The sequence below is a fragment of the Anguilla anguilla genome, chromosome 17, assembly GCF_013347855.1.
Source record: "Anguilla anguilla isolate fAngAng1 chromosome 17, fAngAng1.pri, whole genome shotgun sequence".
In the NCBI taxonomy this organism is placed as follows: domain Eukaryota; kingdom Metazoa; phylum Chordata; class Actinopteri; order Anguilliformes; family Anguillidae; genus Anguilla; species Anguilla anguilla.
Genome location: NC_049217.1, coordinates 8,806,429 through 8,834,185, shown reverse-complemented (window position 1 = coordinate 8,834,185; position 27,757 = coordinate 8,806,429). Strand labels below are relative to the sequence as shown.

At 48.3% G+C, this 27,757-nt stretch overlaps 1 protein-coding gene across 15 annotated transcripts in view; it reads left to right on the top strand.

Moving 5' to 3' along the window:
- LOC118216491 (protein TANC2-like) overlaps positions 1-27,757 on the top strand; it is a 169,682-nt gene that overhangs the window by 91,974 nt on the left and 49,951 nt on the right. For 11 of the 15 annotated variants that reach the window (XM_035397687.1, XM_035397683.1, XM_035397682.1 and 8 more), the window contains one exon: positions 20,882-21,064. In XM_035397687.1, coding sequence (XP_035253578.1) covers positions 20,882-21,064 — 183 coding nt within the window. Of the gene's footprint in view, positions 1-20,881; positions 21,065-22,552; positions 22,707-26,925; positions 27,208-27,241; positions 27,366-27,757 lie in introns of those variants that run through there. The other 4 variants (XM_035397688.1, XM_035397690.1, XM_035397689.1 and 1 more) reach the window with 3 other exon arrangements.

Sequence of the window (27,757 nt, the reverse complement as noted above, 5' to 3'; positions counted from 1 at the left end):
GCGACATCGTTTATCAGAGCAGACAGGGTGCAGAGGCGCCCTGCGCCCCCCCTCCTCCCTCCGGGTATTTTGTAATCAGCGCTCTATCATCCTCTTACACTGGCTGCCCCCCCCCCCCCCCAAAAAAAAAGCCATATTGCCTACTTCATGCAATCCCCTGCTGAGTATTTTTGGAAGGGGGGGGGGTTCATTGTTTGGTGAAATTTGATCTTAGAACAGAGAGATTGAGTGAGAGAGAGAGAGAGAGATAGAGGTTGTGTGTGTGTGTGTGTGAGACAGACAGAGAGAGAGAGAGCGAGAGAGGAGTGTGTGTGTGTGTGTGTGTTTGTGTGTGGGAGCTACCTGCATTGTACTGAGCAAAGTGATTCATTTTGTGGAGAGAGAAAGAAAGCAGAAAGGGAGTGGGAGGTAGAGAAATAAAGAAAGCGAGAGAGGAGAAAGCAAAAAAAAAAAAGCATAGAGTTAGAGGGAAAGCAGGGAACACTGATGGCTGGTGACATCACAGGATTCTGATTGGACGGCAGTTCTGATTGGACGGCAGTGAGCTGCCTTTGTGTCTGACATAACACCTGATAAAATACAGGACCCTGCAGCAGCCCGCTGGTGAGGATTTCTTTCTTGCAATTTGTCTTCAAAGGATGCGTTTTCTGATGACTCCAGGCGTGAGTCAGTGTGTCATCCCACACTTTTTTAGCAGTGAAAAGGGTGAATTGGGGTGTTTCTTCAGCAGTGCAGTTTCGCCGTTGCTTGCTTGCTTACTTCAGCGGGTTTAGCGCAGTCGCACTGAAACTGGCTCGCTTCTAAAACCGGGCCCCTGCCCACATCAGCTCTTTCAGCCGCTGCCTCTGCTGCTTTCTTGTGGGATTTCAGTTTTTTCCTTTTTTTTGATGATTACCAATTTTTCGGCACAGACGAGTGAAGTACTTAAAGACCGCCCTCATTCAAAAATGTGTTTTTTTTGTGGTTAACTCCACTCCTTTCACTATGCAGCTAGATTTTTTTGTGCAGAACTTGTCACCAGTGTGCCTTTTTCCACATTCTTTCACCGTAGACGGAAAGCTTCTCTCCACTTCCCTGAAATTTGATTTGGAATCGTGTATGTACGAGCAAAATTTGTGACGTCACAAATATGTCGAACCTATCATGGTCCATTATGCAAATATATGCAAATTACAGGAGGGCAATGTGGTAAACTGAAACCCTATCTCACAGATAGCTGACTCGTTAGTGACATTGTTGTGACAGTTGGTGTGTTGAATAGATTCTGGCATCCTCAATGAGAGTAAAGGTTTAGAGATGCTACTATGCCATTTTCAGTAGCTTATTGAGCATTTTCTGTGGAAAAACCATATTAAACAAATAATTATTCAATATTGAATATTTGTTATGGTTTTAAAAACATGTGGATGCCTACTTTAAAGGGATCAGATTGTGTGTGAGAGGGACACAGAGACACAGGGGCCAGACTGTGTGTGAGATGGATACAGAGACACAGGGCTCAGACTGTGTGTGAGATGGACACAGAGACACGGGTCAGACTGTGTGTGAGAGGGACACAGAGACACAGGGGCCAAGCTGTGTGTGAGAGGGACACAGGGGTCAGACTGTGTGTGAGATGGACACAGAGACACGGGTCAGACTGTGTGTGAGAGGGACACAGATACACAGGGGCCAGACTGTGTGTGAGAGGGACACAGAGACACAGGGGCCAGACTGTGTGTGAGAGGGACACAGAGACTCAGGGGTCAGACTGTGTGTGAGACAGAGACACAGGGGTCAGACTGTGTGTGAGAGGGACACAGAGACTCAGGGGTCAGACTGTGTGTGAGACAGAGACACAGGGGTCAGACTGTGTGTGAGAGAGACACAGAGACACAGGGGCCAGACTGTGTGTGAGAGGGACACAGAGACACAGGGGTCAGACTGTGTGTGAGACAGGGACACAGAGACACAGGGGCCAGACTGTGTGTGAGAGGGACACAGAGACACAGGGGCCAGACTGTGTGTGAGACAGGGACACAGAGACACAGGGGTCAGACTGTGTGTGAGACAGAGACACAGGGGTCAGACTGTGTGTGAGAGGGACACAGAGACACAGGGGCCAGACTGTGTGTGAGACAGGGACACAGAGACACAGGGGCCAGACTGTGTGTGAGACAGGGACACAGAGACACAGGGGTCAGACTGTGTGTGAGACAGGGACACAGAGACACAGGGGCCAGACTGTGTGTGAGACAGGGACACAGAGACACAGGGGTCAGACTGTGTGTGAGACAGGGACACAGAGACACAGGGGCCAGACTGTGTGTGAGAGGGACACAGGGACACAGGGGTCAGACTGTGTGAGAGGGACACAGAGACACAGGGGCCAGGCTGTGTGTGAGAGGGACACAGAGACACGGGTCAGACTGTGTGTGAGACAGAGACACAGGGGTCAGACTGTGTGTGAGACAGGGACACAGAGACACAGGGGTCAGACTGTGTGTGAGACAGAGACACAGGGGTCAGACTGTGTGTGAGAGGGACACAGAGACACAGGGGCCAGACTGTGTGTGAGACAGGGACACAGAGACACAGGGGCCAGACTGCGTGTGAGACAGGGACACAGAGACACAGGGGTCAGACTGTGTGTGAGAGAGACACAGAGACACAGGGGCCAGACTGTGTGTGAGAGGGACACAGAGACACAGGGGTCAGACTGTGTGTGAGACAGGGACACAGAGACACAGGGGCCAGACTGTGTGTGAGAGGGACACAGAGACACAGGGGTCAGACTGTGTGTGAGAGGGACACAGAGACACAGGGGCCAGACTGTGTGTGAGACAGAGACACAGAGACACAGGGGCCAGACTGTGTGTGAGACAGAGACACAGGGGTCAGACTGTGTGTGAGACAGGGACACAGAGACACAGGGGTCAGACTGTGTATGAGAGGGGGCAGCAGAGTGGTTTCCTCCTCGCTGTGTGTATAGAGAGCCCTGGTGAGAGGCGTGGTCAGGCGCAGACGGACGTTAGCACAGGAGAGGATAAAAGACATGGCGGCTGTGAGGAAGGCCCTGGCGCTCTGCTCTACCGCTAACCTGCTCCAGCCCCCCCTCCGGTCAACAGCGTAAATGTGCTGAATAATTTAGCTGCACTCAAGGGTCAGCGGACGGACATGTGTATGTGTGTGTGTGTGTGTGTGTGTTTGAGTTTGTGTTTGTGCACATTCCTGTGTGTACAGTGGTCTCTCTCTCTCTCTCTTTCTTTCTCTCTCGCTCTCTCGCACTTTCTCTACTCCTCTGTGAGCCCCTGTAGGCGTTTAGATTACTGGCTGACGTACTGCTCCGGTGTTACTAAATTGTTCCATGATTTCAGCACATTTACTTTAATCACACTGCACTTTGTCTGAATGTGTAACAGGCACATAATGACACATAAACATAGGCTCGGATATGGGTTGCAGCGAAGCATAATCGTCTCCTGAAATCACTGTCCAAAAAACTACAGGTCCCAGAAGTCCGAGGGAGAGTACCACATCTCTTCATTGTCCTGTCTGCCTGCTGTAGATCTGTGTTTACTGTGCCTGCCAGCGAGTGTGCGATGGACAGGCTGAAATAATAGACGGCGGATTTGATTGAGGAGGACAAGGGTATGAATTGTCGGTGTTTCGGTGGTCTGGCGCTAAATGAGCCGCTCGCAGAAGGGCTTTATGGGTAGTGCTTCTTGAGGAAGTACTCCGAGCCTGCTTTAGTTTCTGCTTAGTGTCGTCCACGGTCGCCAGTAGCTTCCCTTTCTCCTCTGTCTGTTTGGAGTTTTATGAATGTTCCTTAGTATGAATGCTTTGGAAACAGCTGTGAAGCCTAGCAAGCATTTGTCATCTTTGGCTTACTAATAGATGTGATTTTGTGTGGGGGCGACATAGCTCAGGAGGTAAGAGCGGTTGTCTGGCAATCGGAGGGTTGTTGGTTCGATCCCCGCCTTGGGCATGTCGAAGTGTCCCTGAGCAAGACACCTAACCCCTAACTGCTCTGGTGAATGAGGCATCAATTGTAAAGTTTTTTTTTTGGATAAAAGCGCTATATAAATGCAGTCCATTTACCATTTTAGCTTTCTTTCTTTGCAAACACAGTATGGAAAGTTAATTTAGGTGATTTTTGAAGTCATGAAAAGGAAAGGCTAACTCTTCTGTTGAACTGTTATGGCTGAATGTTAATTCAGGCCAGGCTTGCGTCTGTGTTAATAGTTGTACGCAATGTCGTGTTTTGTTGGTGTAATTACCAGTGAGCGATGGCCGCCTCTGGGTTTTTGTTTTTGGGTGGTTAATCCACCCCACCGTGCGTGTATGCCCAGGAGCACAGGAGAATCTCCTGCTACCGATCGGCGGGAGGCCAATCCCAGCATGCTTGGCGGTGCCACCCACTCAGCGCTGTGCAGAAGCTCCTCAGAGCCTCGCGGCCTACGCGGGATGCCTGGCAGCTCTGTCTAGCTCCTGCTGTGCCCACTCTGAGAGGGTTCTGTGTGGAACAGAGAGTTCTGCATGTGGTACAGAGGGTTATGTGTGTAGTATAGAGAGGGTTCTGTGTGTGGAACAGAGAGTTCTGTGTGTGGTACAGAGGATTCTGTGTGTGGAACAGAGGGTTCTGTGTGTAGTACAGAAAGTCTTCTGTGTGTAGTACAGAGAGTTCTTTGTGTGGTACAGAGGTTTCTGTGTGTGGTACAGAGGGTTCTGTGTGTAGTACAGAGAGTTCTGTGTGTGGAACAGTGTGTTAAGTCTATAGTACAGAGAGGGTTCTGTGTGTGGAACTGTTTGTAGTACCAGAGGGTTCTGTGTGTGGTACAGAGGGTGATGCAGGGGGGATTAGTGTACAGTGAGTTGGCTGGCCCAGGTGATGCAGGGGGGATTAGTGTACAGTGAGATAGCTGGCCCGGGTGATGCAGAGGGGATTAGTGTACAGTGAGATGGCTGACCCGGGTGATGCAGGGGGGATTAGTGTACAGTGAGATGGCTGACTCGGGTGATTCAGGGGGGATTAGTGTACAGTGAGATGGCTGACCCGGGTGATGCAGGGGGGATTATTGTACAGTGAGATGGCTGACCCGGGTGATGCAGGGGGGATTAGTGTACAGTGAGATGGCTGACCCGGGTGATGCAGGGGGGATTAGTGTACAGTGAGATGGCTGACCCGGGTGATGCAGGGGGGATTAGTGTACAGTGAGATGGCTGACCCGGGTGATTCAGGGGGGATTAGTGTACAGTGAGATGGCTGACCCGGGTGATGCAGGGGGGATTAGTGTACAGTGAGATGGCTGACCCGGGTGATGCAGGGGGGATTAGTGTACAGTGAGATGGCTGACCCGGGTGATTCAGGGGGGATTAGTGTACAGTGAGGTGGCTCACCCGGGTGATGCAGGGGGGATTAGTGTACAGTGAGATGGCTGACCCGGGTGATGCAGGGGGGATTAGTGTACAGTGAGATGGCTGATCCGGGTGATGCAGGGGGGATTAGTGTACAGTGAGATGGCTGACCCGGGTGATGCAGGGGGGATTAGTGTACAGTGAGATGGCTGACCCGGGTGATGCAGGGGGGATTAGTGTACAGTGAGATGGCTGACCCGGGTGATGCAGGGGGGATTAGTGTACAGTGAGATGGCTGACCCGGGTGATGCAGGGGGGATTAGTGTACAGTGAGATGGCTGACCCGGGTGATGCAGGGGGGATTAGTGTACAGTGAGATGGCTGACCCGGGTGATGCAGAGGGGATTATTGTACAGTGAGATGGCTGACCCGGGTGATGCAGGGGGGATTAGTGTACAGTGAGATGGCTGACCCGGGTGATGCAGGGGGGATTAGTGTACAGTGAGATGGCTGACCCGGGTGATGCAGGGGGGATTAGTGTACAGTGAGATGGCTGACCCGGGTGATGCAGGGGGGATTAGTGTACAGTGAGATGGCTGACCCGGGTGATGCAGGGGGGATTAGTGTACAGTGAGATGGCTGACCCGGGTGATGCAGGGGGGATTAGTGTACTGTGAGATGGCTGACCCGGGTGATGCAGGGGGGGGATTAGTGTACAGTGAGATGGCTGACCCGGGTGATGCAGAGGGGATTAGTGTACAGTGAGATGGCTGACCCGGGTGATGCAGGGGGGATTAGTGTACAGTGAGATGGCTGACCCGGGTGATGCAGGGGGGATTAGTGTACAGTGAGGTGGCTGACCCGGGTGATGCAGGGGGGATTAGTGTACAGTGAGATGGCTGACCCGGGTGATGCAGGGGGGATTAGTGCAGAGTGAAGCAGCAAGTGTCTGCTGTGTCATCTCTCTCAGGTCTCTGGCAGCCGCAGCCCTTGAGGGCAGTGACTGTAGCAGTTATGAGCTTTCGACGTGGCCTCTTTTGATGATTCAGCGGATTGGCGGTACACGGCGTTCTCCGCTGATGGCGGAATGCTGCACGGCGCACCAGTGACCTTCACCACCCACTCATCACAGAGTCGAGGGCATCTCGCGAATCGCTGCTCAAATTTACCGCGGGGGGATTTGATTAGACGTGCAGTTCTACCTCCCTATATATTAAGAGCCTGGTTTATTACACCTCCCCAACCCCAACTGTTCTTTTGTTTTATCCCTCAGTAGCTTGGCTCGCCCACAATCTGGGTAATTTTTGTCTCCTGGTCCGCTCTCCTGGCTCTTTGCGGTAGTAAGTAGGCCTATGAGAAGAGGCCTTGAAGAGGGTCTGATTGCTGGGATCTGGTGCAGTGAATTGGCTTAGGCTGGCCCCTATAGCCCCTAAAGCTCCTAAAGCCTCCGATTGTCCCCACGGGGTCGGAGCTGAGGAGCCTCTTTACAGATGCACTGCCTGCAGTTAATGCGGGTAAAATGGCTGCGCGTGCAGCATGGGGGGCGGGGGGGTGGATCGCAGTTTGAACATGCGGTGCATTCAAATGAACAGGAAAAGAAACGACGCGGAGGAACAGATGAGGCTGTTCTCTTTCAAGTCATGGTGCCTTGCCCGGGCTTCGGGTCTGAAAGACGCTCCTGCTCCGGCTCAGAGACGCTCCGGCTCCAGGTTTTATCGCGTTTGTTTTACGAAGCCGCTTCGCACCGTTGTGTGCAGCCCGCTGGCTCATGGCCGCATCGCACCGTTGTGTGCAGCCCGCTGGCTCATGGCCGCATCGCACCGTTGTGTGCAGCTCGCTGGCTCATGGCCGCATCGCACCGTTGTGTGCAGCCCGCTGGCTCATGGCCGCATCGCACCGTTGTGTGCAGCCCGCTGGCTTATGGCAGATGGCGCGTGAATGGAAGCTGCGTTTCAGAGGTTAACCGGCAAAACTGAAGAGGGGAGGTCATTTCCCAGCTGCTGTTTTCCCAAATTGTTGTATCGCCAGAACTCTTTATGTGACTTTTTAACCCGTTATAAGTGTAAGAGCACAAATGTGTGGTTGGAATGATTTTAACTGAATGTTCTAGTGCTGATGTAACAATGACTCCTGGTAACTGAATGCAAGGGAATTTTTGAACTCTGACTTAGAAATCTGAAAAAAACAAAACTACAGTGGATTAAAAGACTGCTACTCGGGGCAAAGGAAAAGGCTCCATGTCGCGTTATCCCCTCTGCCTGCTGATCTGTGCGGTCGTGTGTTTTGGGGTTTGTGGGGCCTGTACCCCACACGTTTCCCCCTGGGGGATGGCGGTGTGCTGTGACCTGTTTTTACCGCCAGCGGTCCTCTTTGATCTTCACAGGGGAATGGGAGGGGGGGAGGCTTATATTAGAAATTCAGATTTATTACGTCCTTTTGCATAAGATGGTTTTGATTATAGAACACATTGCCTCTGGGCCCATGCTTAGACCTGTACAGATCACAGATTATAATAATAAGCAATAAATATGACTGAACCATAATGCTGTGATCATGGTGTACCAAATTTTGTATGTGTGTGGAATCTATTTTTTGGAGATGCGAGTTGCATCTGTGGTGCAGTTGTTTGCGCCACACTGAATATTGTGAGGAAAGCTTTTTTCAGCTTTTGGCTGCTGTGTTTGAGCTGGTGCATTCATGGGTGGATTATAATTGAATGTGAATTCTATGTAAATGATCTACTGTGCAGACATTAGTAAAGTGAGCTTTCATTACAGATGCAGGTTGTTGGAAGAAAGTTATTTTAATTTAAGGATACAGTGTGTACACATTATAATTCTGTTGTCTTTTGTTTTGAGCCCATTAAGTAGATCAGTGATTCCAATGGGCATTCAAATTTATTTATGAAGAATAATTAGTCTTTTCATTCAGTTGTTACAGAATAATTATTCATTCAGAAGTGCTTAGAAGCCATTCCTTTTAAAAATTGGAATTAAGCTGAACTGAGACAGCTTGCTAAATATTTCCTTGGGGCTGATACTGTTTTATTTTATTACACACACACACACACGTGCGTGCACACACACACACACACACACACAAGTAAGCCACACACACCCACACATTTGTATTGCTATACTTGTGAGGACTTACCATTGACTTACATTCATTCCGTAACCTCTAACCCTAACCCCAACCACTACATGCCTAACCTTAACCCTAACCTTAACCTAATTATAACCCTAACCCTAACCCTAAGTCCTAACCCTAAAACAGCCTCTTGAACTTGTGGGGACCAGCAAAAGGTCCCCACCTTGCATAATTTTCCTCATCTTTCTATCCTTGTGGGGACATTTGGTTCTCACAAAGATAGGTAAACATGCCCACACACACACATACAAAATAAACCATACACACACACACACACACACACACACAAATAAACCACACACACATGCCGAACTCACACACGCCTCAACAACAGATTACCTTCACAAATATTTACAGCTGCCTAAATGTAGAGATGGCAGAAAGAGATATTTCCAGTCTCCAGTTGAGTCAGATCAGCTGTTGTTAATTAAGAGCGCGGCCGGAATGAGATCCAGCGCATGCGGTGCACCCCACGGACCGAGCTCGACCAACGACCCGCTCCGGCACGATCGTATCTGACAACTCCAGTTAATCGCACCGGAACGCATAACCGGAAAGAGATACTCCGATAATCAGATGTTGTCTAACCTCTGCATTATTGCCGTGGCCTTCATAGAGCTCCACCCGTTGCTCAGAGCTGCTGACTGGAAAGCATAAGAAAGGCAATAAGGAAGCGGAGAGGAGAGCCATCTGAATATGTGTTCTGCTGAGGTAGATGCCAGGATGTAGTGTTTACAGAGCAGCCACACCCACGCACATCCGGACAGATCTACACTCACGGAGAGGTATGAAGCAAACCCAGGCTTACTTGTACACAGGCACAAGCCTACATGCAGCCTTATGTATGCGCATGCATATACTCCGACGTACACACAGATATAAATATTACATCAAATATGAATGTAAGCTTAAATATGAAACAGCTGCACGTACAGATACCCAGGCACGCGCACGCGCACGCGCACACACACACACACACACACACACACACTTTCTTCTTTCCAGCTGCAGTGATGTTGCTCTCAATCCCCTGCCGTGAGCAATAAACATGTTTTGACAGAAAGAAATACAGAAAATGTGAGGATAAAAATATCTCTATTTTTTTCAAATGTATTTTTTGATTGAAATAGGCACACACTTAGAAGTTTATATGAAATTCAGTTTAGAAGAGTTTCTTCATTTCTTTTTTTTTTTTCCATTCGCTTTCTCTGCCAAACAGGCAGTGCTGTGCTTTGTCGAACGTCAGTAACGCAGAGGGAACTGCTTCCTGACCTGGACTCCTCCTCCAGCCGGCCAAGCTCACCTGCAGTGTGCCGCTACACACCATATGGGCTGTGTGATTTACGTCAGCTTACACTGGGAGCCGTGCAGCTCTTGTACAGTGAAGCTGTACAGGAGCAGACAGTCGGGTCTCACCCCTTCGCCCCTGTCGCCATGTTGTCTGTGTTATTTCGGTGCAGTTTGAGTTCTGAGTGAGTTGTACCTCTCGGCTGTAATTTCGGTTCGTTTCCGGATTTGACGGGATTGAGGTGGAATTGACCGCACCCCTGGTCTTGAGCCTTGGTTTGGGCACCCGTCTGAAGCATCTGCTGCTTTCTGGGCGCGTGGATCTGGAGTTTGGAGTGACCCAAACACAGTGTAACAGCGCCATCGTCTGGAACACCTACAGAGACTGTCCCTGCTGTTGGTTTCGAGTGGTGAGACGAACCAGGCTGAATGCGCTGTGGAGCAGCGTTAGCTCAACGCGTTTGCTTGTCGTGTTAGCATCTCGCGTTAGCCCGGCATGTTAGCTAGTTGTGTTAGCCCTTTGTGTTAGTTTGTTATGTTAGCCCCTCATGTTAGCTTGTTGTGTTAGCCCCTTGTGTTAGTTTGTTGTGTTAGCCCCTCATGTTTGTTTGTTGTGTTAGCCTGTCATGTTGGCCTCTTGCTTTAGCCCCTGTGTTAGCTTATGATGTTAGCCTTTTGTGTTAGCCTGTCGTGTTAGCTCCTCGTGTTAGCCTTTCATGTTAGCCTCTCGCGTTAGCCCTTCGTGTGGAGGGGTTTGGGGCCAGATCACACCGCACGCTCCTGTCCTCGTCAGTTTCCATCATGACACAAAGCCCAGATGGAATTAGTTTTTTCCGCCGCTCTGCGTTCTAATGTGGGCATCCCCTTCCCTTTCGCTCTTAGGCCCTTACCGTGTGCAGCGGGGTCTCACGCGCATCACAGAGCCCAGGTAGATACGGAGAATGGCACGACTGCGGGAAGTTGCACCCGAGCTCCCTGGGAAAAACGCTGATCCTCCTGCTCCATGCTTTCCGGGGAAAAAAGCCTGCCCCAATTTGAGCCAGAATGGAGAAAGCAGACATCAGCAAAGCGGGCTTATTGCAGCATTTTCCCCAGTGAAACAGGCGACCGGTGCGCTTTGGCAACAAAGTGCACCGGTCGCCTGTGTGCTTTGTTGCCATGTCAGTAAAGCTGCACTTGAGAGAGGGCAAAGGTTGAGACAGAGAGCAAGAGAGAGAGAGAGAGAGAGAAAGACAGAGACAGAGACAGAGACAGACAGCGAGAGAGAGATGGAGAGAGAGAGGCAGTGACAGCAAGAGAGAGACAGGCGGAGACGATAACAGAGACAAAGAGAGCAACAGAGAGAGAGACAGAGATGCACTTCCTCCTGAACTGTACAAAATGGTTTTCTTGGACCCAGTTCAGAGGAAAAATCTCTGTAAAAATATCTGGACGTCTCTCCTGAACTGTAGTCCAGTACAGGTACACAATGCGGCAAGATGCTGTGTTTTGTACTGACGATGGAGTATCACTCTGTCACATTACATATAGTTTTCACTTACAGAGGCCTAACTGGCATTGATGGAGAATCTGGGCCTTTGTGTCAATTCAACTCCACCCGTGACAACTGAAAACATGAGCAGTTTCCTGCGACTGTTTGGTGCTCAGGAATGGGCTGCTGACTTGTATTTCAGCCTAAAATTAACTGGAGCATTTCCAACATTCATAAGTGCCTCAGTAGTTTCTGCCAGAAGCTCCACAAAACAGGATATGAGAGAATGAAAGTGGAAGTCAAAATTGAAGTTCAGCCTTTTTTTTTCCTGAGATCATGCTAAATAAATAAAATCCATCTCGTTTTTTTCTTTGAGAAGGAAAAGGTAGGGAAGCACTTGGCAAAAAAAAACTGCAAGATGAGAAAGATGGCCTAGTTTTTAGTCTTATTACAATCCAGTAGAAGTGGTTGTATAACGCCTTATAGAAACCGTGTAAAGGTGTAAATGGCAAATCAGGAGACGGAAGTTTAAATGTCCTTGACTTCTGACTTCATGGAACATTAGCAGGGATCTCTGACTATGGACCAAATGCTACTGTGGGGGGTTCTTTACCACAATTAACTTGCAGAATTATCTGTGTGTGTGTGTCGTGTGTATGTGTACGTCTTTGTGCGTGTGTGTGTATTCTGTGAGTGGGTATAATGTGCATATGTGGGACTATTTGCTATTTGCTTTTCACATGTCTCCTTTCGTGTGTGCGTGCATGTGTGCATGTGTGTTTCTGTGAGCGGGTATAGTGTACATACATGGGAATGTTCACCCTCTTCATACACGTGCATGTGTATGTGTGTGTGTGTGTGTGCATGCATGTGTGTGTGTGTGTGTCGAAGCATCATTTGAAGGTAACGTCTACAAAGCTGGTCCTGCAGTTGCTTAGGACAGCAGTCCGTTCTGTGGGTGCTGCAGACGGGACCTCGCAGCTGTAATCTGTGAAAGCCTCAAGAAAACAGACGGTGGAGGTTGAGGACGGGTTCATTTTTCTCGATGCAATTTGCAGTGCCATTGGTTTTATGTGCTTGTGATCATTTCGGGGCTACATTACATTACTTTTCATATTTTTAGGCTTTTAGCGTTCAGTAGACCAGTGTGCATTCCCAAATTTTTTTTTTTTGCTTGTCTTTGTTCAGCGGACGTCCTGCTGTGCTTGTGTTTGTACTGTATGTGTTTCTGTTTGGGTGAATGACTGACTGGGTTTGATGGGCTGTGGATTCCTCAGGCTCCCGTATGATTTTTTCCCCCCCTTTCCGATATGCGACTGAATTAAAGGTTTCAGCAACGGCACTTATGGAAACACATGTTTGTTTGCTTTCACGCTGGGGAATTGCAGTGCCCATCTCCTGTTCTGGAGAAAGCTACATACGTTCATGTATCACGGAAGAACAGCTTAATGCGCATTAGGGTGTGGGATCACGTGCTTGGCATGAGATTTACAGCCCAGATTAAGAAATATTGTATGTGCATGCACATGTGTGTGTGTGTGTGTGTGTGTGTGTGTGCGTGTGTGTGTGTGTGTGTGTGTGCATGCATGTGTTTGCACATGCACGTGTGTGTGTGTGACATACGTGTCCTTATCTGTCATGCTTCTGTGTGTGATCATATGTCTGTGGGCGATTGTTTGCTCAACATTGGGGTGTATGCGATTTTCACAGCTTCAGAGTGTATGTGGAGTCAGTGGGCGTTTTACGGGGGAGATTAGCCATGTTTTCTCCATTTCTGTATTTGTAGTTTTGCCAGGATTCCATTTCTGTTTTCTTAAATTTTTTTCAGAGAAGGCTCTAAAAAATCTCATTAACCTCTGTTTTCATTCTGAAATACAAAATTTGAGTTTGACTAAGTTATTTTCATGCCATTTATTTAACATTTAATGGCAATTTAGTGAAATGCGACGACTAGCGGGTATAAACAGTTAAAAATAAACAAGCCCTCCCCTAGGGCCTAAACTGGTATGAACCTGATAATTGTGCGAACAAGTGAAGAAAAATATTAGCATTCTGAAGCCATGCGAGCCTAAATATAGAGCCTCACAGGACCGCCTGGGAAAGAGTGAAATTATATTGTTAATGGTTCCCTTTATTTTGACAGCCTTGTGCTGCAGTACTTTATTTATAACTGCCAATAGAAACCAGGAGGAGGGGGTGTGATTGGCAGCCTGTGGCACTGTACAGTACAGCCTAAATGTGCTCTGCTGTGGAGATGAAGCCTGTGTTCCTGGGGTGTTCTTTTGAGCTAACCTGGTCTTAAGGGCACTCAGTGGGGGGGGGATTTCGTGTCGGCACGCAGGAGTCTGGACGAGAGCGGAGCAAAGGGGGCCTGGAGAGGTTTGGCGAGGCTCTGTCAAGGTTGCCAGGTTACAAGGCTCCCCTCTGTTGCCGGGGGCGATGATTCACAAGCAGGAGAGAGGAGAGAAGAGGAGAGAAGAAGTGAGGAGAGGAGAAGGGAGGTGTGGACAGGAGGGCAAAGGAAAGGACAGGAGGGGAGGGGAGAGGAGAGGTGTGGACAGGAGGGGAGAGGACAGGAGGGGAGAGGAGAGGAGAGGTGTGGACAGGAGGGGAGAGGAGAGGCTGCCAGCTGGGAAGTGCTGCGGGATCTCAGAGTCTCTCCAGTTATTATCATATCCGTCCTCTTACAGTCCGACTACTTACACATGCTTACAGTGTCCATCATCCTGGGTCAACACTACAGTGTACTGTGTGTCTGACAGGCACACGCAGACTCACACAAACACACACGTATACACACAGAGGAGCACGCACACACATGTACGCACACACACACACACACACACACACACACAAAGCACACACAAAAAAAACGCAGGGAGGTAATATAAGATTCCTATTCATTCCACAGAGGAAATGGGTGAGAGAGGAGCCATTTTTTCCCATGGGGCACTTTGTTTCTCCCTGGATGTGGCAGGAGAGTCCCAGCTATGCCTTGGCGACTGTGGAATGCAATAGAGATCTCACAGGGTTATCTCCCTGCAGACTGTTTAAAAGGAGGAACACATTCAGACAGCACTGAGCTAAAGCACACTGCGCTTGCCTGCCCTGGTACTGAGTGCAGGTCCTTCTGTTGCCGTTTGTCACAGTGGCCTCAGAGGGACAAAAAGAACTAACATTTTACACTACTGAGGAAGGTCAGTGTGCGCTAATGCTAGAGTATGCCAAGGCCCAGTGTGTAATCTTTAGTTTCTGGACTAAAGCGGCCTTGGTTTTGCTCTGTCAGGCTACAAAAAAGAGGCAAAGTCCCATTCACACCAATTATCCTGCCCATGAGTAAAATTGATGTTTGGACAGATGCTAAATTTAACTAGCTCCTGTTGGCTAACTACCTTGGTAAACAGTAGCCAGGTTGCTAACGTTAATTAGCAACATAGATAAACCCAAACGTAAATAAGTGAACAAAAGCTAGCAAGACTTCAATGAGCTTTTCAACCACACGCTGCATTGTAACCCACAATAAAAACTGAACGGGAATTGGGGGGGGTTAAAAAATATGGGACAGCAAATCTATGTGAGTTCTTCCAATTCCATCCGTGTGTAGCCTAGAAAGATAATAAAGAACGAGGAAGCTGTAAAGCAGGTGCTCTGAAGCTATTAAGCATCCGGTCGGCTCTGCATACTCCGCAGAGAGGAATGGGGAAAGACGGGAGGGGATGGGGGGGGCAGGCAGGCGTCAAGGCCAGCGGCTCAGCAAGGCCACGGAACGGAAGGACACAGCAGCAGTGCTTTTCAAAGACATTTCTAACGCAATCTAAACTGTTCTAAACAAATTTACTGGCCTACGAACTGCCTTATAACGGACTTCAGCACTATTTCTCTCGCTTATGAGGGACGGTGTGAGCTTTGCAAACAGCACCATAACGGAGGTAAATTTTACTTTTGAATTTACACTGTGCACAGAAACCAAAACGAGCTAAACGGCTAGATCCTATGTGTCTGTCTGCAACAGAAGACACCAAAGTATTTTTACTTGCAACACTGCCTGCTACTGCTTGGCCAAGAAACCCTGGTGAAAGAGATATTAATCTCAGTGGAACTCTCCTGGTAAAACAAAGGATAAATAAAATGGTAGTTACTGCGCCTTAGAGGAGATGAACATTAGCAGCAGAACATTACCGCTCATAGGTTTCATTCCCTCGAGTCCTGTGGCACCTGAATATGTAATATGTGACTTCTGCACAAAGCTTTTACCCTTTACCATCCCCAGCCATTGTAGTTTATTATGAATGCAGCATTTCTGGGCCAACTTAAGGCAACAGTTTTACACTGGGATAAATCAAGCATCGCTGGTTAATCAGTGGTTCCCAAAACTTAGAACTTTATTGAACTAATTGTTTATTCAGTCATTTCAGCTTCATTACCCTAGTGTTATGGGGATAAGGTCTCAAAGTCAAGAGACTGGCAACACAACACAAAATATATAGAAAGCCTGTTTTTTGGAAAGATATAGCCTATGTTGTAAGATTTCAACATGCACTCTGTATGTTGTGGTTTTTACTTGAGTTTTGTGAAGTCAGATGGTTTATCTGGATCTTTCAATAACTTGAAGAAAAATAATATTTCAGACATCAGTGGTTACTAAAAGGAACATTAGGGTCTAATTAAAAGTTTAACAAAAAGGTACAATGCATCTGTGATTGGTTTGAACTCATTATACTGTAGATTAGCTGAAGATAATTGACTTTCTTTATTACTGATCGTTCATTCGGCACTTGCTCATTATTTTAGAAGTATTTTTAATTGCAAACACACCGGCAAACAACATCCACACAGAATGCCACTGTGTGTGTGTGTGGTTATGTGTGGGTGTGTGTGGTTGTGTGTGTGTGTTTGTGTGTCTCTCTTTAATTGGCTTTTGGATGCCTCGTACCAGGAGGGCGGAGTCTGGCAGTGAGGCGCAGTGTAAGTGAGCTCTTGCTCGGAACACGCGGCCGCTCCTCCTGGTGGGGGCGGGGGTAGCAGGTGGTCGTCACGGTCACATGACCACGCTCGGGACACAGGGAGGCCCCGCCGATGAGTGCCGTGAAACATGGGGGTGCGGCCCAGGACCCGATAACGCGGGCTGGCGTCCGCCTGCGATTCATCACCTGACGGCAGTATGTCATAATTACCGATTTGTCGGCTGTCAGAAAAGCACCTGCAAACAATTTGTTTCGGGAGGATGCATCTGTTTGCGCGCAGATTACAGCTGTCACATGCACAGTTTACATGCAAGGATGCTGTTGGACAAGCGTTAGAGCCGTGCGCTCTATTTATAATTATGATGTATATTATTAACCATAGACGTTTGTATAAAACAGCTCTCTCTATAAGAGGGAGCTATTTTACATCCTGAACACCACACAGTACTATAGGAGAGAGCTGTTTTACACCCTGTAGGCCACACAGTATTATGGGAGAGAATTCTGTTACACTCTATAGGACACACAGTAGTATAATAGAGAGAGCTATTTTACATCCTGTATGTCCCGGTGCCCCCCAGAAATCCTGTGTCTGTGACAGAAACATTCACAACTTTCCGATTCCCCCCAGACACCAAGCCCCCCCCCCCCCCACCACCCCCAGTGTTCCCACCCATTAGCGCTGGCGGGAGCGATTGTTCGCACGGAGATGGCGGGAATCTGACACCCCCCCCCCCCCCCCCCCCCCCCACGTTCTCCCGCATTCTCCTGCCGTTGCCGTGACATCACTGTGGCTATGGCGCAGAGCGCCGCGGGAGTCTTCTGCCCTCGTGTGGCGGTCGCTGCAGCTCTCTCTCTCTCTCTCCTCTCCTCTGCTCTGTATCGGTACGGCGGTCCTGCGCTGTAGCGTACCGCCCGTGTGACGCGGAGGAGGCGGTCCGCGGGGCTCGGGACTCGCAGGGGGGGAAAATAATACAGCACGCCGTTTAATAATTCAGCAGCCGCGCAGCACACAGACGGGTTCCATCGCATAAGTCTCCGTCAGGTTGCATGTGGGTATTGTTTTCGCCCCCATTGTTCATATTTTTCCTCCCTTTTATTTATTTATTTATTTATTTATTTATTTATTTATTTATTTACTGCCTCGGTTGCTTGCTTTTTGGGGGGGGGGGTTAACACTGGTTTTTGCCTAATTAGCCTTTCTCTTTCTTCTTTAAAGCGTCTTTGTGAGAGAGCCTCTGTAAAAAGCACTATACAAGTCAAATTGAATTGAACTGAATCGTACTGAATCGTACTGAATCGTACTGGCGCCTCCCAGTTCTCTGTTGGTCTCAGGGTTTGGTTCTGTGTGTTGTTTTTTAACCACTGCATTACCTCTGAGTTTGATGCAAAAATCCCTGATGTTGGACTGGTACAGGGCTGGTCTAAATAATGCCGATTTGGAAGTTGATTTTAAAATACGCCCCATTCATTGTACTACTGTAGTGGCTGGGTGTGGACTCTGCCTACTGGAGCCAGTCAGCAGACTGTATTCAAACACAGATTTATTCTGCCTGTCATTGGCGCAATGCAAGATTACATGCGCTGCTGTAACATACTGGATTACATGCGCTGCTGTAACATGCAGGATTACATGTGCTACTGTAACATACTGGATTACATGCGCTGCTGTAACATGCAGGATTAGGCTACATGCGCTGCTGTAATATGCAGGATTACATGCGCTACTGTAGCATACTGGATTACATGCGCTGCTGTAGCATACTGGATTACATGCGCTGCTGTAACATGCAGGATTACATGCACTACTGTAGCATACTGGATTACATGCGCTGCTGTAACATGCAGGATTACATGCGCTACTGTAGCATACTGGATTACATGCGCTGCTGTAACATGCACGATTACATGCGCTGCTGTAACATGCAGGATTACATGCGCTGCTGTAACATGCAGGATTACATGCGCTGCTGTAACATGCAGGATTACATGCGCTGCAGTAATATGCAGTCTACCATTAAAGGCTGAGCTCATTGCACGGGATAGGCAGTGAGCCCATTTAGCATTTCCCCACACACGGTTAGCCTAAGACCTCATGCCCTCTGCCAAAATGTGTGATCTTTCCTCAGAGTTCAGACAAGCCAGCAGGGCATTTTTCAAAATTGTTTTTTGAAATTCTCTGTGATTTTTAGGTGCAATTACAGTTGGCCTGAAAGGCACAGTACTCCCCTCTCTCTTGTGTTTTTGTAAAAAAAATAAAACCTTCCTCTGCTGAGAATAGCCTCTGTTGATTGCATGTGATTTGAAAACTTAACCTACAGTAAAGTGTAATGCGTACGTATTATCCACCAGCCAGACTGGCACTTTGGAATATAATTGCAAAAGATTGCTAGCAATTTCAGTTCCTGTGTAACCGCGCGGTGTCCATTTCTGGCAGGCCTGTGTAGGTGTGTTCTTTGTTACCTCTGAAACATTTAAACCATAAAAGAACATTATACATTTTAAAGGAATTTGCTGACTGTTTTCAGTTTCTGATTTTTTTAAAAAATATTTCATCAGAAATGTACACTCACTTCACTTTTTATTCCAATACTGACTTCACTTCAAGGCATAGGTTACAACGTGTACTTTAGTCTATGAAGCAACTTTTGTTTGATGGTGAACCATATCCTTTTATTGAAGCACTAGATCATGCTGTCATCTATTTTCCCTGAATTATAACATCATCCTTATTGTGTTTTTTATTCAACTTGAACAAATGAACTGATTGAATTGCCACTGAACAGTGACACATTTCTAGTACACGTATAGCGTTTTAAGTACAGTTTGTCTCTGAGGTGAATTCTTGATTTGATTGTGTTCCCCCCACTTGGTGCCTCTTATTTCTGTTAATTATATGCAATAGCCACACTAGTAGTGTTCAGCTATATTTCATGTGGAATTGCAGTAATTATATAGCCCTGGTCTTGTGTCATCCCCTTTTCAGCAAGGTTGTCTCTGTTCTCACACATGAACTCTTGGTTGCAGCAAGAGAAGGCATGGCTGTTTGGAAAAATATTACTGCTTGGCTCGCTGTGTTTTATAGTTTTAACCAGGTACTGAGCATTTAGACCTGCAGAGTATCTACAGGTTACCTACTGGTCTGAAAAAGTATAATTTACTGTATAAAGTATAAAGAAATGAGAAATTGTATTAAATTGTTTTTGAAGATAGGCAGAGCGGAGGAAATATTTAGCAGGTGTTGATTTGTCTTCCTCAAGGCCAGCATGTGCCCCGCCCAGTTTAGGGAGGGATTTGTATTGAAGGCACAGGCCGGTCATAATCAGAAATCCCAGAGCGACCGAAAAAAAGGTCCAGCACCCAGCGGAAAGAGGGACATCGCCCCAGGAGGACTCCATCACAGCCTTTTTCTCTTTTTTTTTCTGCGGGCTCGTTTCCCAGGTGACGAACGCCGGACGCCAGCCGGCGTGAGATCCGGCCCCGGCTCAGTCCCTTTAAATCACAGCACGGCTCTGGAGCTGGAACAGAGCCGCAATCAGACTCCTCCCTGCTCCGTGCCTTACCGAGCCCATTAATTCCACCACCCCCCCCCCCCCCCAGCATCCTCTAATACCGTGCGTAATTACAGTAAAGCGCTATGATCTCACTGATGAAAAGCCTGAGCAGTTCATTGCGGGAGAAAATGAAGAATCCCTTTTTTTGTCCAGGAGGGAAAATGAATTGTTCGTACGTAAGTGAATTAAAATTTAGAATGCCTCAGATTCACCGGTTTATTATTACAATCGTTCATTTGGCTATTCCGACTTGCTGAACAGAGATAATCGACGTATTATTCATTTATAGTAGCGCACGTTAGCGGAGCCAATTTAGTTTGATGATTGCTGACGGCAACAGTGCGCTGGCTGGGAATCAAACCTGCAACCACCTTGGCACTGCCTCAGAAGTTGCATCATGCTGATGCCCAGTGCTGTGCCATATTGGAGTTATTCATTAAGTAAACCAGAAGGAATACTGTGTCTGTCTCAAGGTTGCATCATTAGGCAAACACAGGAGAGTGTGCCTAGCGCTCAGTCTGATAATACAGTATGGCTTTCTCTGTTCAATGCATGATCCTATTCGTCTGGCCTGCAGACCATAGACAGACAGGGTCAGATGTGCTGTGTGCCCCAGTGCATGCTGGGAAAGTTGACAGGGGTTCCCAAACTGGGGTCCCCTGTCCCCAGAGAAGCTCTCAGTCAAATGGGAAAACAGCCGCCTTTTAATGTTTTATTTCTTTTTTTTTTAGTATTTCATTAATACATTCCTATACTCACCAGAACTGCTGTCAGCATTGCATTGAATGAACTTTGTCTGGTAATACTGTGATGTAATTATTCATAAATATATAACAATTGAATAAAACATAATAATGAATGTAATTATGAAATATTTATGTTTTATTAAATAGCTACGTAGTCTTGCGTAGATCCATGATATAGTGACAGCAGAGAGCAGTCATGTTTCCATGTTAAATAGTGAATGTTGACAGCTGCACAGGGCAGTAGTTTTAGGGGACCTTGCTGCAGTACCTCTGGTAACCCCTGGAGTTTGCGAGCTTCAGGAGGAATGTCTGGGGAAAAAAAGTCATCTTTTAATCATTTTAATAGTGTGCACTTCCCCTCCCATCCTGCAGGTGGCAGCTCCACAGACAGCGACTGCACCTTCGAGGGAGACTACACGGTGCCCGCGCTGCCGGTGACGGAAGGCATGCAGCACATCCGCATCATGGAGGGCGTGTCCCGCTCACTGCCCTCCTCCCCGCTGCTCACGCACCAGGCCATCAGCATGCGGCTGCAGCCAATGAAGAGGCTCACAGGTAAGCCCTGCACACCCTACAGTGCTCCGCCCGCTCCGGGCTCCGCCCACACCATCTGATGGGGCACGCAGCCGTGGTACGGGTTTGCCGCAGAGCTTTCTCATCCTCACGTTACAAAATCCAGTTCTAAATCAGAAATAATCATTTAGTCTGTATCTAACGTATGCTTTGGTCCCCGGCAACATGGCGTTCCTCTCTGCTATGGATGGTCCAAGCTCACCTGTTTGGACTCCTAGAAATGTATAAGAGAGAGAGAGAGAGAAAGAAAAAACATGTGCACACACACGCATGCACACACGTACATGCAGCATTTCTAACTTGTTGTTGTGCTTGGGAAGTTTGGTGGCTGGAGCCTGAGGTCCTGGTGGAAGGCCTGAGAATTGAGCGCAGTGCATGCTTGTAGTCTTAATAAAGATATTCTCCACGCTTCCTGTCTGAGCCCACGGCTAATGCAGATTGTAAGGTTCGCTCCAGTGATGAGAAGGGTATGGGTCAGACTCTGATCTGGTGCGATCAGTGAGGCACAATAGGACCTGGTTCTACACCCACATGGATGCTGAGCTTCATGTGCCAAATGTCCAGGTCCCCAGTTCAGGAACTGGCCCCAGACACATCGCTGCTGCCACAGGAGAACCCCTGGAAGTGAGCCAAACCCACATGGATAATTTTTCTCATGCCCGTGAGGCAGACTGAACAAGCCCATCTCTCTGTCTTGGCGGCATAATGGCTCCTTGGTAGGCCTGTGTTATGATTAAACTGATACTGGCTTGCTGTCTTCAGCAGTGCCTTACTGCCGTGCTAAAACCCTAATGGGGCCCTGTCAGGGCTTGTGTTTCTCAGGCTCTGTCTGGGTCTGTTAACAGTGGCTCTCAAACTTTCCATCTCTGCTCAACCCACTTCTTAGGCAAGCATGTTTCCTGTGGCCCGGGCCTTATTAAAATGTGGCCCATCGTTTTCAGATAAGGCGTTTGATGTTTGGCGTGATGTGCACTGTCACTAGTGCAGTGTGACTGGCGTTAATGCCAGTGGAATCTTTATTATACTGTCTGTACAATGTATGTACATCCTAGGCTTGTGTTGTTATTGGCCAAAAATGTCCATTTCCTGTCACCATCCACCTCAACCCGTCTGATGGCTGACAGTTATGAAACCACTCCATTAACACAGTGCAGCGCATTGGAGATCAGTTGAATCTGCATGTCTGAGCACCCCTGACCATTTTCTCAGCGGTAGTGTTCTGCAGCGTAGACGACGCTGTGAGGTGACGTCCTGGCCGGCAGTAAAAATAACAAAAAGAAAAAATGGAAACAGAACAAGAATGTGCACGTGGGAAAAAATGACTGACTACAGCTGATGTTTACGTCTACGTTTCACAGGGAAGCCTAGCTTTCGCTGGTTGACTTTGGAACTGAGAGGCAGCTTAATGGCTGCAGTCCCGCAAGCGGCCACTAGAGTTTGCCATATTCTCTTCTACTCTTTGTTCCTCCAGCCTCACTGCCTTGCCAACCTGAGGCGGGCGACTGGTAGAACATTTATGTAATGCGGCGTGAGTGATTTACATGGCGTAATTGCCTATGCTGAAGACCTGCCGTTCTCACAAGGATTGCTTTCGCTGATGTTTGAAGAGGCTGCCTTTGCTCAGGTACGTCTCGGGAGCCGGGAGAGGCTGCTGTGGCGACGTGGGTTATGCAAATGAAATTTCACAGGAAACTGTAATCTCATCCGTATGAGCCGCCGTCTTTTCAGCGGTGCTGACAACTTGCTGCACAGCGTTGTGTGTTCTGCGCTCTTCTCGCTGTGTCTGGAGCTGCCGCATGCTTTAGCGCATGGTTTGACTGGGCGTCTTTCGTTTTAATTTGACAAAAGACATTCATGTTGTTTTTATTTTTTGTTTTTTTTTAATTGTATGGCAGGAGATTGAGTAGCCTTTGATAAATTGGTCGGCGGCTGCTTTGAGTATTCATCGGGGCGGTATGTGCTGTATGTTGTTTTGCTATCTTTTGAATGCTTTAAGCAGCTGTGGAGTGCTGTGAGGTTTGAGCTTCTCAAATGCAGGATTGCGGGCTTGTTGATTGTAGGTTTTTTCTGGGTAGGTGGTGTGAATGTTATCCCCGTTTTGGTTTTTATTTATGGTCACGTGTGCAAGCGTGAGTGTGAGCTTGTGCCCCGTAGCCACCGAGCGTAGCCGCGCGGAGCTCCTGTCTGTCCCGCGTGAGGGAGAGCGGGGTGTCTGAGCATTGTCATTTAATACCGTCAGTCACGCTTCATGCGCTGCCAGTCTGAGTCTGAGCGGTTCCAGGAGGAGGCAGCGCGGTGGAGGGGGGTGGGGCTGGGCTGGCTGGGCTGGCTGGGCTGCTGCGATGCTCTGAACAGCCTGTATGGGGGCCTGAGGTCTCTGGCTGCGGGGGTCTCGTGTGCCAGAATGCCCCCCTCCCTCCTTTGCTGTGATGGAGTATTTTAGCATTCAGGTCTGGTCGGGAGCAGAGTACAGCCGGCTGCTGCGTGGTCCTGTGTTTCTGGGGCGTCATGTGAGACACTAAGGCACCGTGCTGCCGTCCAATCAGAATGGCCATCCAATCAGAGCTGCCGTCCAATCAGAGCTGACGTCCAAATAGAGCTGCTGTCCAATCAGAATGGCTGTCCAATCAGAGCTGCCATCCAAACAGAGCTGCTGTCCAGTCAGAGCTGCCGTCGAATCTGAACTGCTGTCCAATCAGAATGGCCGTCCAATCAAAATCCTGGGATTTCCCCCACCGTTCGTTTTCCAACTACCTTTATGCTCCTTTTTTCTCTTTTGTTTTCTCCCTTTCTCGCTATTTCTTTCTCTTTCTCCACCTCCCACTCTCTTTCTTGGTCTATTTGTCTCTCCCTGCCTCCTCTCCCTCTCTCTCTCCCCCTCTCTCTCTCTTTCTCCCTCCCTCCCTCTCTCCCCCCCTCTCTCCCTCCTTCTCTCTCCTACAGACATCGCAAGGAGAGTGCCATCTCCCCACCCACCTCCTCTCCACCTCTCCTCTCCTCTGCTCTCCTCTCCTCTTTTCCTGAGTTACATAAGCAAAGTGGAGGAGTGCATCTCACTGCCTCCCCTCCTCCGTCTCACGCCTCCCCCCTCACCTCCCTCTTTATCTCTCAAATGCAAATCAGATTGAAAAAGTGCTTGAAATACATTTGTGAATATTGCCAAAGTGTATATGCAAGTAACAAATAAAAATGTTATGCATAACTGTGGCAACAACTAGTAAAAAGGAGAAGAGCCATGTCTTCCGGTGTCTGCCTTTTTCGATTGTAAGGGTATGATCACCCCATCTGTACTTGATACTCAGCTGATGTATGAATTTTTCCAAAGGCAATCAGTTTTTTTGTGTTTTGGTTGCATCATCCCCATATCTCATATGAGAGGTTTTGCTTTGTTTCATAATTTGGTTTGTAGCCAGTTTGGGTGTGTGTGTGCTCTGTGTTGGTCGGGTTAATGAGTTAGTCTGCTTCATTACCAGATCACTCTCTCTCTCACACACTTTCTGTACTTGCACTCCCAGAATGCACCAGTAAAACTCTTTCAAGCCACAGCATGGCCCCGTGATTATGGGCTGTTTCTATCTGGCCTGATGGGTCGGAGGAGTACAGAGGACGCAGAGACGTGAGAGAGCTTACCTTCTTACAGGAGGTGTGGTTGAATACCACTGACCACGCTACAGGTGAAAATGGCTGCTAAGCTAACGGGCAAAAATGGCACGTTGATTTCAATGCAGTGCACTAAAACTTTATTAATCCCCTTGTGGGGGGACAATTTAAACTGTTCACCTTGTTTCTTTAACTCTGCTGCATCCAATAGTTTCCCTGATAGTTGCTGGTCTTTCCTCTTGTCTGTGTTGAGTTATGCGCGTTGTTAATTCATTTATTTCTTTGGCTGTAATTGTCTATAATTTCTTTGGCCCTAAATCATAACTGTTAACGATGAATTAAACAGTCATTACAGGACTGCGAGGAGCATAACCCACTTTGCACCTGTTGGCCTGCAAGACTGATTGATATAGTTAATTCATTTGATTTGTCACGTTTGAAGTGTTTTATTAAAAGACATCATTTTGGCATTTCGCCCAGGGAAATGTTACATTTTCTGCAGTAATAACCGCGATCAATACAATTACTGCTTCCCTATAGATTTTTTTCTGAAAGACTAGAAAGGGTCTGGTGTCTATTTAAGCCAGTGAGTGAATCCTGTCATCTTCACTCCACACACTGCCCTGCTTCACAAAGCGTTTCAAACCTGTTCAGTTAGCGTATCCCAAACCCATTTTCAGGTTTGGCTGCTCATTTCCTGAAAAGAAAGGCCGTTCTGCACTGATTTATCTTATTGCACCAAGCTATTTGAGCTGGAAGAACATTGCCCTCCGATTGCGGGTAATATCTACGGTCTCTGATTGCAGCTGATATCTATGGTGGATTAAGGGCTCATTCCCATTGCTTATTTTTTTGCCTCCCTGCTTTCTTTCCTTGCGTCCTTCCCTAGCTCCTTGCACCCATCGGAGGAAAGGGAACAAGGAAAGGACGCGAGGACGGAGGAATGGAGGAAACGTGTATTAGGTAAAGGGAACGTCCTTTTTCAGTCAAGCGTCAGTTCAAATCCACATCAGTTACCAAGGGCAAAACATCCCATGTCACAGTCGGCCCTTCATCACCTTTGTTTCCCTTGGTTTTCACACCAATGAAATCACTGGTTTGTTAGACACATCAGGCAAATCCTCGTTCTGTTTGTTAGATTCCTTTTTAATTAGGAGCGGGTCACAGTTTATGCTGTAACAGGCTGACCTGTTGGTGGCAGTTGATATTTAGACCTGCCATTTCTGCTTCCCGTTGTCCGTTTCGTCCAGTGGCAGAGCTGGCGAGTGGAAGGGGCGGAGTCTGGAGAATGAGCTGGGAGAACCTCTCCGCACTGCACAGCTGCTGTTGTAAACAAAGCAGCTGCCGTTTCCATGGTGATGGTGGGGCCAATGAAGCGGCGTTAGGACAGGCTGTGATGTGTCCGCTTAGAGGTGCCAAACAGGAAGTGCGCAGAAACGAGCCGCTACCTGGCTCCGGTTTGGCAGCGATGCGTGACTACACTGACAGCCCAACCCTGGGGGAAAGTGAGGTTTCAGTGATGGGAGTTGGTTTGGAGCAGAAGCCCTGTCGCATTGGCAGGAGGGCAGTGGGTGTGGGGTCGTGAACTAGTGAATCTCAAAGCGATTCGCGTAGAACACTGGTGCTCCTTGACAGCCAACTGCGCAAACCAGTGGAGGGAGAAGTCTGGGGGAACAGATCTGTTTCGGGAGATTTTTTACGTAACTTGAAGGAGAGTGGAACTTTCTGGGGGAATGCCTGGGAGACGTCACAGTCTTACCAACCCTGAGGGAGTAAACACTGCCCTGGCAAAGCGCTGCTCTCCCAGAGCGTGAGGGTCCCAGGGTTACACAAGGACAGAAAAGACCACCCTATTTTACCCATCATCCTCCGCTGTCCTGCTCAGGTAATACTGACCCTCTTCTGAACCCTCCTCACATCACCTGTCCTGTCAGTAGCGGAGCCGCAGTTGTTATTTGTCTTTTCTTCGTTACATAATTCTTCCCGAGTTGCCGGAATCAGGTGGCTGTGTTCCTTTAATAACTCCTTGCTCCTTTTTTTTTTTTTTTTTTACCACCTCGCTCCCCTTCCTTTCTAAGCACCCACCCATCAACTCCGCCCCTTCTCCCCGCGTGGTTGCCATGACAACTGCAGCACTGCACCATTCATCTCCTTCAGACTGTGGGCTCTGAGCACACGCGCACACACACACACACACACATACATACACACACACACACACACAAGGAGGAACGAGAGAGAAAGCAGCACACTCTCCTCCTCCATCCTCCTTGTCACTTCTTCCTCTCCCTCGTCAGTGAGAGAGCGAGAGAGAGTGGGAGAGAGCGAGAGAGGGAAAGGGAGAGAGAGATAGAGAAGAGAAGAGTGTGACAGCAGCCGGAGGGATGTCACCTCCATGTCCCCTCTCCTCTTTGGCTCTGTGAAGGCCACCTGGGCGCTCCGCTGCCTGTTCCTGAGGACCTGAAGGCACAGAGTGGGATTTATTCTCCCCAGGAAGGAACCCTCAGAGCTTTCCTCCCCCCATGGTTTGTGTGTTTATTCTTTTAAATAGTCGTTTTTTTGTTGGTGTGTATGGGAAGCGCTCGCCGGGGTTGTTTTGATGAACTGCTCACCGTCACAGGGAAGGGGACAGGGAAGGTATACCACTCCAGCTCAGCGCAGTGTGGGCTGTGGTTTGAGAACGGTGAGCCTCACTCTCTCTTTCCCTCTATCGCTTTCTGTCTCTCTATCCCTCTTTCTTTCTCTCTTTCTCTCAATCCCTCTCTTTCTCTTCTCTCTCTTCTCTACTCTCTCTTCCCCTGCTCTCTCTCTCTGTCTCTCTCTCTCTCCCTCCTCCCTCTGTGCCTCTCTCTCTTACTGACCCCACTCTGAGGTCAGGGCCTGTCCCTGTTACCTCAGCGTTGGGATGTGTTGAGGGGAAGGGTTCCAGTGTAGTATAATGGGAACGGAGGTGGTTGTGTAAAGTCACAGGTTCAATTTCCGTGTTGTACACCTTGAACAAGGTATTTAACCTGCATTGCATTCCAGCTGTATAAATCGATGCAATGTAAATGCTATGTATCTGTATAAAAGCGT